Source organism: Lathamus discolor, chromosome 1 (genome assembly GCF_037157495.1).
Source record: "Lathamus discolor isolate bLatDis1 chromosome 1, bLatDis1.hap1, whole genome shotgun sequence".
Taxonomy (NCBI): domain Eukaryota; kingdom Metazoa; phylum Chordata; class Aves; order Psittaciformes; family Psittacidae; genus Lathamus; species Lathamus discolor.
This window is the reverse complement of record NC_088884.1, coordinates 82,321,636-82,337,099: the sequence shown is the minus strand read 5'-3', so window position 1 is coordinate 82,337,099 and position 15,464 is coordinate 82,321,636. Positions and strand designations below refer to the sequence as shown.

The 15,464-nt window shown below is 41.7% G+C and overlaps 1 protein-coding gene across 1 annotated transcript; it reads right to left on the bottom strand.

Annotated features, from left to right (window-relative positions):
• Positions 1-1,569: 1,569 nt before the first annotated feature.
• On the bottom strand, positions 1,570-11,775 carry MGST1 (microsomal glutathione S-transferase 1). The gene is made up of 4 exons (XM_065683376.1): positions 11,670-11,775; positions 9,184-9,331; positions 7,003-7,097; positions 1,570-2,179 (listed from the first exon to the last, which is right to left on the bottom strand). The coding sequence occupies exons 2-4, from the start codon at positions 9,307-9,309 to the stop codon at positions 1,933-1,935; spliced, it is 468 nt and encodes a 155-aa protein (XP_065539448.1). The 5' UTR covers positions 9,310-9,331; positions 11,670-11,775; the 3' UTR covers positions 1,570-1,932.
• Between the last annotated feature and the right edge of the window lie 3,689 nt (positions 11,776-15,464).

Here is a 15,464-nt window from a genome sequence, read left to right as displayed (position 1 = left end):
GACAGCTAGGCTTGTCAGAAGGGCCCTTTCAATGCTGTTGAAATTCAGATGGGCCCCTCTGCCCATGGTGGCCACTTTCCCATTGTTTTAAATGCAGAGAAAGACACAGAGCTAGAAAAAAACAGTCAAGCTACAGAGAAGGGAGGGAAATACAGCTTTAGATACTGGTATCACAATATAAAGAGTCAAGAGTATTCACATACTGACCAATGTGAGCTGGCAGGTTGACTCTGACAATTGGTTTGCAACCCAAGGCTGCAGCCTCACCCCTTCTCACTCCATCACCAGTCCTTCTCAAGCTAGGAAGAGCCCGTGGCCAATCTTACCTTGTTACTATGATACTATTCAAGGTAGCTGGCCTCAAGATTCCATGAAAGCTAACAGAGAAAAAAAAATATGAGGAAAACAGCACAGGTAGGAAGTGGTGGAGAAAGATGTCAGGAACAGAAACAAGAAAGCCCCTATTTTCCATTGGAATCCCTGATAACCCAGGAGTGTTGACATGTGCTTACACTTCCACGTCAGGAACTGAAGCTCCACAATGCTCAACTTTTAATCCTTCTCTCTAAACCATCTCCTTCTAGAGGATCCAGCTCTTTATTATTTCACTCATTAGCTAAGATTTAATTTCTGGTAAACCAATGTTAACCTCTTGATTTCAAGTCCCACCCTTCTCTTCTTCAGTAGGCGTGACAAATGCTATCAGGGAGACCCTCCTGTCTTGTGGTACTACAATTACTTCACCCATTCAAAAAGAAAAGCAAACCCACTGGCATACAGAGGCAGTAGAGAGAATTCTCCAGCTCCTCTCTGGGCTATCTCTTTGCAGCACAGCTTTTGAGGTAGGAAAGAAAACCAAACATCTTGTGCTCTTACTTCTGCATTTAAATCTTACTAATGGTAAGCACACCGGAGATTGAGATTCTTCTGGGTATTTTTTTTCTTGAAATTTTGAGCTATTATCTAAGCTACAGCTCCAAAAAGAAACAAACAAAAGACTATGAAAAATCTTTAAAAAAAATATTTCAAATTAACACATCACAGAAAGATACAAGCAAAAAGCAAAATTTTCTATCAGCAACATATTTATGACAGTATGACATGCAAACTAATTATATATTCACATCTGAACTGCTTGATACATTTGCAAGTGTTGCTCATTTTATGCTGAATTTATAAAAAAATAAAATAAAATAAATCTTCTACAAAGGGCCTACACTTAATCCAAACACAGGTTTTGTGACTGGATAAACTTCAACAAGAAGAATTACTTTAAATTTTCACCAGTGTCACTATACAGAGCTTAGCCCATATACTTTTTATCTATTCAACTGAGAGAAATGGAGCTGCAACGGTTTGGTTTTTTTTTCGTCCCAAAGCGGATTATACAAACAACAATTTCATCAAAGATTTTTTACAACAAGCCTAGCATTACTGGTTATATCTTATTATTAAGGTAAGCATTCTTCAAAGAACTGTATGATTGGAATTTCTTCCTGATACACAGTGACATGCTATTTGCTGGCTGCAGTGAGAAAAGTCAAAATGAAAACAAAAATACAAACATGCTTATTTTTCCTCTTTATTGATTTAGACTTCAGAGCTACAGCCAAAAATAGTGCATCTGTAGAAAATTACCACACATGCTATCAATACAGAACCATTTCATGTTTAGAATTGTAAGCACTTGACAAATCACAAAGGGAACACTCAACCTAATATTTTGGCAATTCAACCCATGAATAGGCAATACAGAGAGAAAGGCTTTTTTTTTTTTTCCTTCCAAAACGAAATACTTCTGAACTGGAAAGAAAGGCCTCTGTTAAAAAATTAATTCCAGTCACCCGGAATGCTGGCTCATTCAAGACATCAACATACAATGCTGGAAACTTTGTATGGAATGTCAAATGGTACACAGAAGCTACGACTCTGCTACAGGTACAGCACTGACTTCACTGTGTTGTATGCCATAGAGAAGGTGACCACATACCCTATTGCCCAAGACAAACCTCTGCTGGGCTGGGGAAGAGGGATCAAATAGGCAAAAGTGTGAATGATCCTACACGCAGTGAAGATCCTGAAGTGCAGCAAGGCTGAGGAAAGCTCGGGGCCACTAAGAGCGTACAGCAGTCCAATGCCAAAAAAAGGGACAATATTTTCCAGGTCATTCAGGTGGCATCTGGGAAAAGAAGCAAAGTTGGTTTACACTGTTACGTTTTGTTGAATAAACCACTTCAAGGCTCATTATTTTTCAGCATCATCAGATCATGCTTCTGTTAAAGCCCTAACATAGCTGTTGGCTTCCTCTGCAGTGGGGACTTGATTCAGCTACTGAAATGTTTTTGGCATGTTTATCTGACATCACTCTGGGGTCTCTTGCTGCACCCCACATTTTTAAGCTCCTGATCTTCTGTATAAAAGCTCTAACTTTTTTCCCAAGACCTTGGTAATATTAGGGGTTTACTTGAGGTATATAAGTGCATCTGGGTGTAAGGAAAGGCAGGGACAGATAGCTGGAATTTTCTTGTAGTCTCTCTTAACTAAACCTCAATTAACTGGATGACTGTGACTGCAACTACTAGACTTCACTGCCCAGATGATTTATTCCAATCCCATAAACTCAGTTCGTAGTCTCTATGAAGAAAATATGAAATATCCTATATATGAAACAATCTATCAATTCTTCATGAAGTTAAATCATCTTGAGGAATGTTATTTTTGAGCACCTAACAGGTGTGACAGTTACGCTTTAGTTCATTTCCTTCACCACTAAGCACTAAAATAGCTGAAAAATGTTTGAAATTTTGAAACCATAATATAATTTACCAAAAATATGTTGAGATTGAACTCCAGATCTTAAAGCATTTTTTCACACTTCTTCCTAAACCTTCTCCACTCCCTTTACCTCTTTAGATAAATTATGCTTCCAGCCAAATTTACTGATTGAAACAATCTCTAAGCCTTACTAATTATGTCAAATTTTACAGCCAACTAGAATCAGAACATGGTGCTGTTTTGCAGCTGCATTCTGAACTCATCATTACAAGGAAACATATCCTTCAGCCGTTTTACTCTTTTTCCCCAAAAAAGTACACTGAAGGAAGTAATGTCTTTTCTATACCCATAAACAGAACAAATTCCAGTCACTTATATAGACGAGAAGCCCTGCTAAATCTATGCAGCATTATCTGTTGCCATGAAACTTGCAAAAGACAAAAAAGTAAACTTCCATTAAGAACCATTCTTGGGAAGAAAACATGGATGCTACCACACCAGAGAGCAACTAGAACCAACCTGACTTACTAGGTCTGGAGAAGTCTGAACAACTCTGCAAAACAGCAACACAGGATTTAATAATCATAGAAATGGTTTGGGTTGGAAGGGACCTTAAAGGTCATCTGGTACCAACCCCCCTGCCACGGGCAAGGACAACTTCCACTAGAGCAGGTTGCTCAAAGCCCCGTCCAACCTGGCCTGGAATACTTTCAAGAGATAGGGCAGCCACAACCTGTTCCAGTGCCTCACCACACTCATAGTGAAGAATTTTTTTCCTTATGTGTAATCTCCCTCTTTCAGCTTAAAGCCATCCCCTCTTGTCTTGTCATTACATTACTCTGCAGAAGTCCCTCTCCATATTTCTATCAACTAACAACTTCCTGAACCACTCAGGGGTTAAAAATGAAAGTTCAAAGCATCTTTACAGCCCACTGAGATTACACTCTTCTTTCCATGATTTTATTCTGAAAGAGACATACAGAAATTACCAGCCTTCATGAAACCACAGTCATGTACATTTGAAGGATGAACTGTTCTTAAATCAGAGCTAACACTTATTTTCAAGATCTTCCCTAATGGTGGTTTAAATGAGAACAGTTCATTTACATTCAAGCTTTTAGTATAAAAATTATATATAGCAAATAAACTGTGAGCTCCATTCACAAATAAAATATGGAAAGCATTCCTTGTTAGTAGCATCTTGAAAGTTATGATTTTGGTAGCAGAAAATTTTGCTTTCAGCTAAATAAAATTAAATAAGCTGCAATATTTAGCCCACTGAAATACAGTTTACATTCTGCCACGAATCTTGCAAAAGAAAACACATACACCGCAGGTTGCACTCTGCCATACTATTAACAGCATTCTTCCAGAAGGCTAGTCAACTTTCCTGTACAATTGACACACTGTTGAGTAAGCTCAATTCAATCCAGCAAAAGGAACACAAGCTTTGACTCCCACTCTACCATTTGCCAGATTAACTTTCTCATTACAAGTCTGGAGTTCCATGATTTTAACATAGTTACTCCTCTTCATCGTATTATTTTCTTTAGAAGAAGATGCAATATTGCAACTGGTGTTCAAATTACACAGATACCTCATTTACACTTAATGGATACTGTTTCATACTAAATCAACCTATGGTCATCTTTCACAATCTTCTCACTACCTCCTCTATGCATACAGGATACCATTCAAGAATTAGCTATTATAACTTTACAAGGAGAGGTGCCATGCTTGACCTCACGCTCACCAACAGGGAGGGGCTAGTGGGGAATGTGACGCTCCAGAGCAGCCTTGGCTGCAGTGATCATGACATGGTGGAGTTTGAGATCCTCAGTGCAGCGAGAAGGGCACGCAGCAAGTTCACTGCCCTGGACTTCAAGAGAGCAGACTTTGGCCTCTTCAGGAACCTGCTTAGTAAGGTCCCATGGGATGAAGCCCTAGAGGGCAGGGAGGCCCAAGAACGCTGGTTGATATTCAAGGATCACCTGCTCCAAGCTCAGGAGCGTTGCGTCCCAACAAGAAGAAAATGGGGCAAGAAGGCCAGGAGGCCTCCATGGATGGGTAAGGAGCTGCTGAGGAAACTGAGAAAGAAAAGGAAGGTTGCAGAACGTGGAAGCAAGGACAGGCAGCCTGTGAAGAAAACACGCATGTTGTCTGGGAAGCTAGGGATCAGATCAGGAAAGCTATGGCCCAGTTAGAATTGAGCTTGGCCAGGGATGTCAAGGGTAACAGGAAGGGCTCCTATAGGTATACTACAAACAAAAGACAGACTGTGAGTAATGTGGGCCCTCTCCAGAAGCTAACAGGAGAACTGACTACCCTAGATTTGGAGAAGCCTGAAGTTCTCAATGACTTCTTTGCCTCAGTCTTCATTGGTAACTGCTCTGCCCATGCCACTCAAGTCTTGGAAAGCAAATGCTGGGACTGGGAGAATGAAGACTGTGGGCCCGCTGTAGGAGACGATCAAGTTTGAGATCGTCTTAGGAACCTGAATGCGCACAACTCCATGGGACCTGATGAAATCCATCTGCGGGTCCCGAAGGACATGGCGAAATGAAGCTGCTAAGCCATTGTCCATTATATTTGAAAAATCACAGCAGTCAGGTGAAGCTCCTGAAGACTGGAAAAAGGGAAATATAACCCCCATTTTCAGGAAGGGGAAAATGTAAGACCCAGGCAGCTACGGACCAGTCAGTCTCACCTCTGTCCCTGGCAGGATCATGGAGCAAATTCTTGTGGAAACCATGCTAAGGATCATGAAAAACAACATGCTGGTAACAGCCAACATGGCTTCACTTCAAATCATGCCTGACCAGTCTGGCGGCCTTCTATGATGGGGCTATAGAACTGATGGATAGGGGTAAAGCAGCTGACATCGTCCATCTGGACTTGTACAAAGTGTTCAACACTGTACCACATGACGTCCTTGTCTCTGAATTGGAGAGACATCAATTTGATAGATGGACCACCCGGTGGACAAAGAATTAGCTAGATGGCTGCTCGCAGAGAGTTGTCAATGGCTCATGTTGTCAAATGGCTCATGGAGATCAGTAACAAGTGGTGTCCCTTAGGAGTCAGTGTTGGGACCAATCCTGTTCAACATCTTTGTCAGTGATATGGACAGTGGAATTGAGTGCATCCTCAGCAAGTTTGCTGACAACACTAAGCTGTGTGGTGCAGTCAACATGCTGGAGGGAAGTGATGCCATCCAGAGGGACCCTGACATGCTTGAGAGGTGGGCAGATGCCAACTTCATGAAGTTCAACCAAGCCAAGAGCAAGGTCCTACACCTGGGCTGGGGCAATCCCAGGCACAGCTACAGGTTGGGCAGAGAAGAGATTCAGAGCAGCCTTGTGGAGAAGGACTTGGGGGTGTTGGGCAATGAGAAACTGAACATGAGCTGACAGTGTGCATTGCAGCCCAGAAAGACAACCATATCCTGGGCTGCATCAAAAGAAGTGTGGCCAGCAGGTCGAAGGAGATGATCCTGCCCCTCTACTCTGCTCTCGTGAGAACCCACCTGGAGTACTGTGTGCAGTTCTGGTATACCTAACGTAAGTTGGAGCAAGTCCAGAGGAGGGCCACAAGGATGACAAGGGGGCTGGAGCACCTCCCATACAAAGACAGGCAAAGAAAACTGGGGCTGTTCATCCTGGAGAAGGCTGAATGGAGACCTCATAGCAGCCTTCCAATATCTCAAAGGGGCCTACAAGGATGCTGGAGAAGGACTCTTCATCAAGGACTGTAGCGGTAAGACAAGGGGTAATGGGTTTAAACTTAAACGGAGGAAATACAGGTTAGATACAAGCACAAAATTCTTTACTGTGCAGGTGGTGAGGACTGGAACAGGTTGCCCAAAGAAGTGGTAAATGCTCCACCCCGGCAGTCTTCAAGGCCAAGCTGGACAGAACCTTAGGTGACATGGTCTACTGCAGAGTCCCTGACTATGGCAGGGGGATTTGAACTAGATGATCTTAAGGTCCTTTCCAACCCTAACCATTTTATGATTCAATGACTAAAGACTTATTATTTTTAGTATTATTATTATTTTGTTTGACTGTGTAAATGTTTTTTTCATTTAAACAAATTTATATATTAGATTACTACACAAACCAACACAAAACAGACACAGGCTTGCCAAAGAGAATGTGGTGAAATTAATTCCCTGATTTAGTACTATTCTGCTATTTAAATTATATTTTTAAGGCTCCTATGCATTACCTGCGTACACGATCAACATCTGGATGAGTCCGCACATATTTTTTAGCATTTTCTCCTTTTCCAAATGATTGTGTATCTTCTGGGTTGTCAAAGGCCTATTTCAAATCCAAACACAAAAGAGACATTAGTAGCCAAAACATTTCTCCTAGTCAAGGCAGCTTGCTATAAAGGTCATTCTTTTTACTAATGCCTCTAGGACTCCACATAACTTACCTGAAGCTAAATGCATGGGGAATAATATATTGTTCACTGCATTACTGTTTTCTTGAGCCTACCCTGTGCTTGTGTGCTGACACATTAATGTAATGTAATTTATGCATGTACATAAAACCTTCTTGTAAGATCAACAAGCACTGCAGATGACTGATACTCAGCCTGAAGTAATGCCAATGGGCTGAAGGAACGCAGGGACCTGTAAGGAAGGACTATTTCTGTACTGCCCAAGTCTCTTTTTCACTATTCTTGACAAGTTATCTGAAAGCCTTTTTGGACCCCTTCCTTCTTCAGAAGTCTACACAGCAACAGGATCTGATAGACTTAATCCCATCTTCATTTATGACCAAGTAAGTTTCTCCCTTTCCTCTTAGGTACAAATTTTTCTAGTTATATGACCTGTTACTACCTCTAAATACTGGAAGACACTACTTAAAAATGGTATTTAATTTAGTTAGTTAGTAGATCTCTCCTTGCTGACACGTGTAGTAACACATGCATTGTGTGGACCATTCATGCTATGCAAAAGTAAGTCAAGAAAACGGTTTGATTTTAAGAGAGCTACATGATTGCTTTCTGAGGCAGTCTTGATGCCTTCCTGTGAAATATCCTTGGCCTCAAAATTCTTGAGACACATTAAAAGCATAAGCATCAGCAATATTTTACCCTCTCTCACTCCACCACCTGCTTTCCTCCTTTTGTGTTAACATTTTAAAGACTTTTTAATATTACATAGGAAATTACTTCAATAATTTGACTGTAGTATCACTGTCTGTCATAAGAAAACCAAGTACTTCAAAATAAGGAAGGCCCTATTGGCACCTACATACATATGGATCATAACACGGTTACAAATGTTAAACACAGGACATGACTGGATCTACATGTAGGACCAGTTCAGCCAATATGCTTCTGCAAGAGCAAAAGCAAGTAAAGTTACAACACAGACATCTGGGTCCTATTCTGGACATAAAGGACAGGCTGTGTGCTCTGCTGTATCCAGCCTTCAGATGTTTCAAAGACCTAGAGAGCTATCAGAACCCAGTAGTAGCTCAAATGGTCTTAGGACTTCATTAACAACAGAACAGTTCATCTGAGTTCTCTTGTACTAAGCAGGACAAAAACAACCAACAGCAAAAGGACAAACAAAAGGACTACAACAAAATCCTTGAAGCACATGCTGTCTCACAAAACCACATCTCACAATAGCCATTATCAGGCAAACTCAGGGCTCTTTCAGCCCAAGACCAAGTGTTTTCACTAGTGGCCATGAGCAGATGCTTAAAGACCAAGAACAGGGCAAACACAGCACAATACTTCCCATGAGCACCCTCTCCAAAGCTAGATGCAATTATTCCATGCTTCTGCATTATTTAGCAAACCTCAGTGGATCTTTCATATCTTTCACATAAATTTTCAGCCTGCCTCACATTCTAGAAAAAGAAGTATTTTTTTTTCTTTTAGATAATGACTTACCTGCAGCAATGGGAAGGCTAAAACAACTAGAGAATGTAAAGAGCTTTAGAATTACTGGATGAAAGGGTTACAGATGCATAAAAATCCACTTTATATTCCCTATTCTGAACCTACTAGTTGGTTATCCATGTAGCATGGCCTCATATCACTATTTATTTACTTTATAAACTGGGTACCCTGAACACCAGCTTTTCAGAAGACAGTAGAAATTACAGTTATGAAAAGCTATTATTTTAAAATAACAGAAATGTTTTATAAAGGCCGAGTAAGCCAAATTCAACTGTAAGATACAGTCTCATAATTATACCATAATTAGGTTAAAAATGTAGTCCATTTGAGACCAACAAAGTACCAGCACACCAAACTCAGAATATCATTGTTAGAGGGATGAGGAACAAAGCATAGCACCAGTATTTGAAAGATGAGCACTTATGATATTATTTCAGTACAAATTTCAATCTATTCTACCAGACGGCATTCCCAATTTCTTACCTTTCTCGTGAGTCTGAAGTATGATGTTGTAACACTCATTAGCATCATTTTTAGAACAACAATAGTCGCGTAAGTAGCAAAAGCCCGGAAGACTTCATTGTCAACAAACTGGGTCAATCTAGCCATTTCTCCACTTTTCACTGATGACCTTTTAAAGAACATTAAAGTTAGACTAACATCATAGCAATCCAAAGTTCTGACAAGACTGTCAGAACAGCCTTTTTTTAGCATCTCTGCAATAACAGCACAATTTTGCCACTGTGACAAGTTTATTATCAAATGTATTTTCCTCAATTTATTTTCACAATGGCATTATATAATACTTTAAGATGGGAAATTATATTATTTAGCTCTCATTATATCTGCTTATTAAGCTATCAAAATATAAACCACCAAAAGATTTAATGTAATTGCAGAAACAAAATTTAGTCACAGAAATTAGTACCTTTGAAATAACACACCAATTTTAGACCAATTAACTTGAACGAGTGAACTTAACTAAGCAGTTACCAGGATAGAAAGAGTGTGATGACATACTATACATACTGTAATGTTTAAAGAGGAAAATGATTACTGCATACCTTTTTTGCAAAATTACGTAATTATAATTGCACTTCAGCGTTCAAAATAACCAATATTCCTACCTAGCAATAGCTTGTGATCAAACTGAGTTAAACATGCATTTTCCCCTTTGAGACCTTGTTCTTAAAAATTGCTTTTAGCATGATTCACAGGCAAAGATTAAGTTGTAATGACAAAAAAGAAGAGAACTATTTACACTTTTATCATGGGAGGCTTAAGCTAATGAAGTTTCTTTCCATGAGACCATACCAAACCCACAATCCTACAAACGTGGTACCTTTTATGAACATCATAATGATAAGAATGTGACGAGGACTGAACTCATGTAGAACGAAAAGCATGCCCCCTTGCACACTCAATTTGTGCTCTGCAAATGCTTCAATCATGCACTTGGTAATTAGGAATCTATAGAACTAGAATGTCTCAGCTTCACTAGAGACCAGAATAAATGCACTTTTTGTTATAAAATAGGAAATACAATTATTACCTATATAATAAAAAGGCAATACTGTTTTTAACTTGATTACAGCTCTAACAATCTTTCATTGTGCTTTCAGCACAGGGGCCAAACAAGGGAAACTAAACAAACTAAGAGCAGCGGAAGACTCTCGCTCTGAAGGCAAATCCTTGGTGGGGAGGTGGGCAGCATGCAGGTAGGCAGCTGTTTGCTCACTGAAACAAATTCTGCCTTGCGTGAACACGTCTGGCTGCAGTGATGGGATTTTGCTCCCTCTTTTATCCTTTCTAAAACAGTGCTTGGGCCATAGGCCAAGTACCGGAGTCCAGGGACTATAGCAAATCCAGAACTCTCCCTCTTCTCACGCTGCAGTCCCAGTTCCCAAGATACTAGCGATTCAGTAAAGGTTTTCCTCAGCAATGAAAAGAAATTGCAAATTTTAACTGTATCACAGCAGAAAACTCACATAGTTTCACACATCAAAAATAAAGTAAATCCATAGCATCAAGAGTGTTTTTCTCTGCTGTATTTTAAAGCTATGCTGAATACATCCAGAGACTATATAAAGTCATGAGAAACTGCCCACCACCATCTCTGGAACTACACAATTGCCCATTTCCCCTACTAGTAAGGGTGGCCTCTCCAAACTGCCATAAAGCCCCGGCCTTGCTTTCACTATGAAAAGGAAGCATACCACATTAGTTACAGATTAACCACCAGCAGAACTGCAAAAAATAAGCCTCACATACTAAAACTGGATGGGGCTTGAAGGGATATGCTTAGGCAACAAACAGCCTGATCCACACAGCTTATATTACACCACCTTTCCATGGTGCGAACGCAAAACTTGAGCCTGGTTAAGTGCGCAAGTCTAGATCCCATGTAAAGGGTCCTAAAAGACACCTGAGCTGCCATGCCCTCCACAGGAACTCAGCTGTGCTAAAGCCCCCATCCCAGCGCAGACTAACGCGACGTGTAATCGGCGACATTAGCACCGGGCCAGCCTTCGGTCGGCTGCTGTCGCAACACCACTTCCCAAAGCGCAAACAACCGCTATCGGCCCCACTCCGCTCCGAACTCCGTTTCCAAACACGCACGCCCTGCCTGCGGCCGAGCTGGCACCGCCCCTTCCCCGAACCCGTGCGCTCATCGCCGCGCTCAGCGTGCGCCTCGGTCGCTCCCGAGCCAGCCCCCGACGCCCCCCGGCGACCTGCCCCCGCGATCCCCGCGGACACGGGATCGGCCCCCGCCATCACAGCTGCCCGCCGCCCGCGTGGAGCAACAGGCTCCAGCACCGCGGAGGTTCCGCGGGGCGGCCCTGGCACCGCGCCATCCCCGCCCCGCGCCCACGGATGGTTTCACGCCTGGAAGGCGGCGGGAAGGGATCTAGAGGAACTTCCCGTTCCCTCCCGGTAGCGGGAGCCGCCATAACGCGGCCACGACGCACCTCGACAGGCGTCCCCTCGCAGAGTGCAGACACCGCGGCCAACCGCACCGGTCCCGGTCGGGCACTGCGCCTCCGCCCGCCCCGGGGCACGGTACGGCCCCGCCTCGCCTCGCCCCTGCTGGCGCGGAGGCGGGTCCTGGCCCGGCTCCCCGCGGGGGATGGTTACTGCCCTAGTGGGGTCGCTCCCCGCGGCGGCCTTCGTGGCCGGTGTTGTGGCGGTTTGTCAGGGTGGTTCACCAAGGAAGGGCCGGGGTGAGGCCCGGGCCCCAGAGAGCATAACCTGGGAGGGCGGAAGGAAAGGCGGACAAAACAATCAGGCAAAACGCCGCCTGTCTGAACTCCCTCAGGAAAGCAAGGACTTGTGACCCCGGCAGTCGTCGCCACAGCAGGCCGTGTCCAGCCATTCCACAAGCAACAGTTGGCTCAAAGACTATCTGAAAGACTGTAAAGCACCTGAAGTCTCAGTACTTTGGGCCCCTACGTTGTTTGGGTGCATCTGAAGGGAAACACTCCTACAAATGCTTGCATTGCTAAGCCATCAGCGCTGGTCCAAAAAACATGCATTACGTTGCTTTGCAAAGCCTAACAGTAAAGGAGCTTAAGGGAAAGGCACTGACTCTTCTTCCTACTTGCGCTCTAGGACTTGATGAAACAATGAAAGAAAAGAATAAAAGCGAAAAGGAAAATCAAGATAAAAGAAAAAAGGGAAGGGAAAAATGAGAGAGAAAAAAAAAAGAAAACCTAAAAGATTGAAAGATAGAAAAGAGAAATATGAAGATAAAAAAGGTAAAGGACAAGAATGGAAGATAAAGGAGGAAAAAAAAAGATTTAAGATTAAAAGAAAGCTGAAAAACGATAAAAGAAGAAAAGAAAGCCTGAGATAAATGGAAGAAGGAAAGGAGAGGGGTGGGATGGGAAGGGGAAAAAAGTGAAAAGAAGATTATAAGAAGGATAAAAAAGAAAATATGAAAAGATAGGCAATTCAAGATAAATGAAAGAAGGGAATGGGGGGGAAGTAAAAGATTTAAGATTAAAAGAAAGGTAAAAAGATAAAAGAAAAGAGAAAAATCAAAGGTAAATGAAAGAAGGAGAGTGGGTGGAAGGAGAGTGGAGGGGAAGGGAAGGAGGGGGAAGGGAGAAAAGATGAAAAGGAGACTGGAGGGAAGAGAAGGGGGAAAATGGGAAAGATGAAAATGAGAAAAAAAGGGAAGGGAGTAAAAGTTAAAGATGATAAGTTGAGAAAAAGAGAAAAATCAAGGTAAATGAAGGGGAAGGAATGGCTGGGAAGGGAAGGGAGAAAAGCTGAGAAAAAAGGGAAGGGGAGGGAAGAGAAGGGAAAAATTATAACAGTAAAAGAAAGATGAAGAAAAGAAAAGAAAAATCAAGATAAAGAGGGAAAGGAAGGAGAGGAGTACGGGAAGGGAGAAAAGATAGAAAAGGAGAAAAGAGAAAAGAAAAATCAAGATTAATGATAGAAGGGAAGGGGAAAATGAAAAGAAAAAAGCAAAATAATTAAGATTAAAGAGATACGGAAAAAAGAAAAGTCAAGATAAGTGGAAAAAGGAAAGGGAGAAGTGGGAAGAGAAGGGTAGAACTGAAAAATATAAAATACTAAAATAAGATTAAAAAATAGAAAAGTCAGGGTGAAAGGAAAGGAAGGGAAGCAGAGGTGAGGGGTGGTAGGGGAAGGGAAAGGAAAAGGAAAGAAAAGATAAAAAAACAATGTAAATTAAAAGGGAAGGGGAAGGGTGGGAAGGGAGAAAATGAAAAGAGAAAAAAGCTGAAAGATTAAAAGAAAGTTAAAGAGAAAATGTGGAAAGATAGAAGAAAAATCAGGAAGGGGAGGGAAGGAAGAAAAGATGGAGAATGAAAGAAAAGGGAAGGGAAGGGTAAAGAAGAAATAAAAGAATTGTGAAAGATGAACAGAGAAAAAAGGTAAATGAAAGAGGGAAAGGAAGGGAGGAAAAAAAACAAAAAAAAAGAGAAAAGGAGAACAGAAAATCAAGATAAAGAAGGGAAAAGGAGAAATGATTAAGAAAAGAGAAGGGAGGGGAGGAAAGAGAAGGGAGACATAAAAAAGGAAGGGAAAGGAGAAAAAATGCAAAAAAAAAGAAAGATAAAAGATAAAAGATTTAATATTAAAAGATTCAAAAAGAGAAAAGGAGAACAGAAATGAAAATCAAGGTAAATGAAAGAAAGTAATGAGAAGGGGATAATGGAGAAAAAAGGGAAAAGAAAAATCAAGATAAATGAAACAAAGAAATGAAGGGCAGGGGAAAGGTGAGAAGGGAAGAGAAAAAAAAATGAAAAAAAAAGAGAAAATGAGAAAAAATATAAATGAAAGAAAATACAGAAAGAGAAAAAAAAAATAAAGAAGCCAGTATTTCTTGCAGGCCTTGAGCCACTTAAGAGCAGTGATGAGACTGAGTGGAAAACTGGGGCCATAGTAAAGCGGACTTGAACTTGTGCTCAAGGTCTATTTTCTTCTCAAAGTTCACTAGCAGCATAAAGTGCCTATAGAACGTTTGAGAACTGCTGTGAATCTAAGTGAGGTTAGATACATAACTGGTGATAGTTACTCCTCAGGGGCTCATTCTCACAGTTCTTACTCATGTGAATTGTTCCTGTGATGCTAATAGGATTACTCTTGTAAATCGGGGATGCCATATCAGCCTGATGCCCAGGGTTATACTGATCATGAAGGGCTTGATCTTGCAAACCTCATTCATGTGAGCAACCCTTTTTCATTACAATTTTCCCATTGACTTGAAGAACTATCCATATAGCCAGAAACAGTAGAGTCAAGACACAAGTTTAGGGTCAGCATAAAAGTAGGAATACAGGAGTTTTTCATTTAACCTCCAGCAAGGAATAGATACTCCTCAAGGAGGCCAGATAAGTGCAATCTTTCTCTTTTGACTGCAGGGAAGGCGAGGGAGAGGCATGTATTGACCAGCCTTGTTTCATCCTGTCTCCTCCTTTGTCTCCATTTATTCACGATAATTAGAGTGGTAAAGAAGATGCCAACAATATATTTTCACCACACCTGACGCTTTTGTTCACCACCCCCTTGCTAATATAAATTAGTTGTTTCCTCAAATATCTCTTCTGCCAAATTGACAAATTATGCTTCCTTCATTGAATAAGCCAGTGGTTTACAGAGTAAAACAAAACTTGGGCACTAGGATTCAGTCCATATATTAACTTAAAATCTGAAATACCGCTTAAATGCCAAAAGGAAAGTGTTACAAAATGTTTAGCATAATGGATCAGAGCCAGTTTTATGCTACTCCATTAAAACCTATACCCTGTCTGGTTAGAAAGCACTTTCACTGTATCAGATGTTGACACTGTCGTGGTTTAAACCAAGCCACACAGCTCGTTCACTCACTCCCCACCCTCTTTCTCCCTCTTTCTTTCCTTCCCCCCACCCCCGGAGGGATGGGCAGTAGAATTGAGAGAATGTAACTCGCATGGGTTGAGATAAGAACAGCCCAGTAACTAAGGTATAACACAAATCACTGCTGCTACCACCAGTGATAATAATGATAAGAGAAAAGAACAAGGGAAGAGAATACAATACCACCCGCCGAATGAGTTTGACCCCCCCAAAGAGAGCCCATGCCCTTCTGGGTAACTCCCACTCACCTCACTGGGAATGACGTGCTGTGGTATGGAATACCTCTTTGGCTAGCTTGGGTCAGATGTCCTGTCTCTGCTTCCTCCCGGCCTCCCCTCTTCCCTGGCAGAGCATGAGACTCACAAAGTCCTTAGTCAGGGTAAACATTACTTAGC

Coding starts and splice junctions, on each gene's coding strand:
- MGST1 (XM_065683376.1), bottom strand. CDS start 9,309: ATGGCTAGATTGACCCAGTTTGTTGACAATGAAGTCTTCCGGGCTTTT. Junction 7,098..9,183: donor ACTTCAGACTCACGAGAAAG/GTAAGAAATTGG, acceptor GATTTGAAATAG/GCCTTTGACAACCCAGAAGA. Junction 2,180..7,002: donor GATGTTGATCGTGTACGCAG/GTAATGCATAGG, acceptor TTCTTTTCCCAG/ATGCCACCTGAATGACCTGG.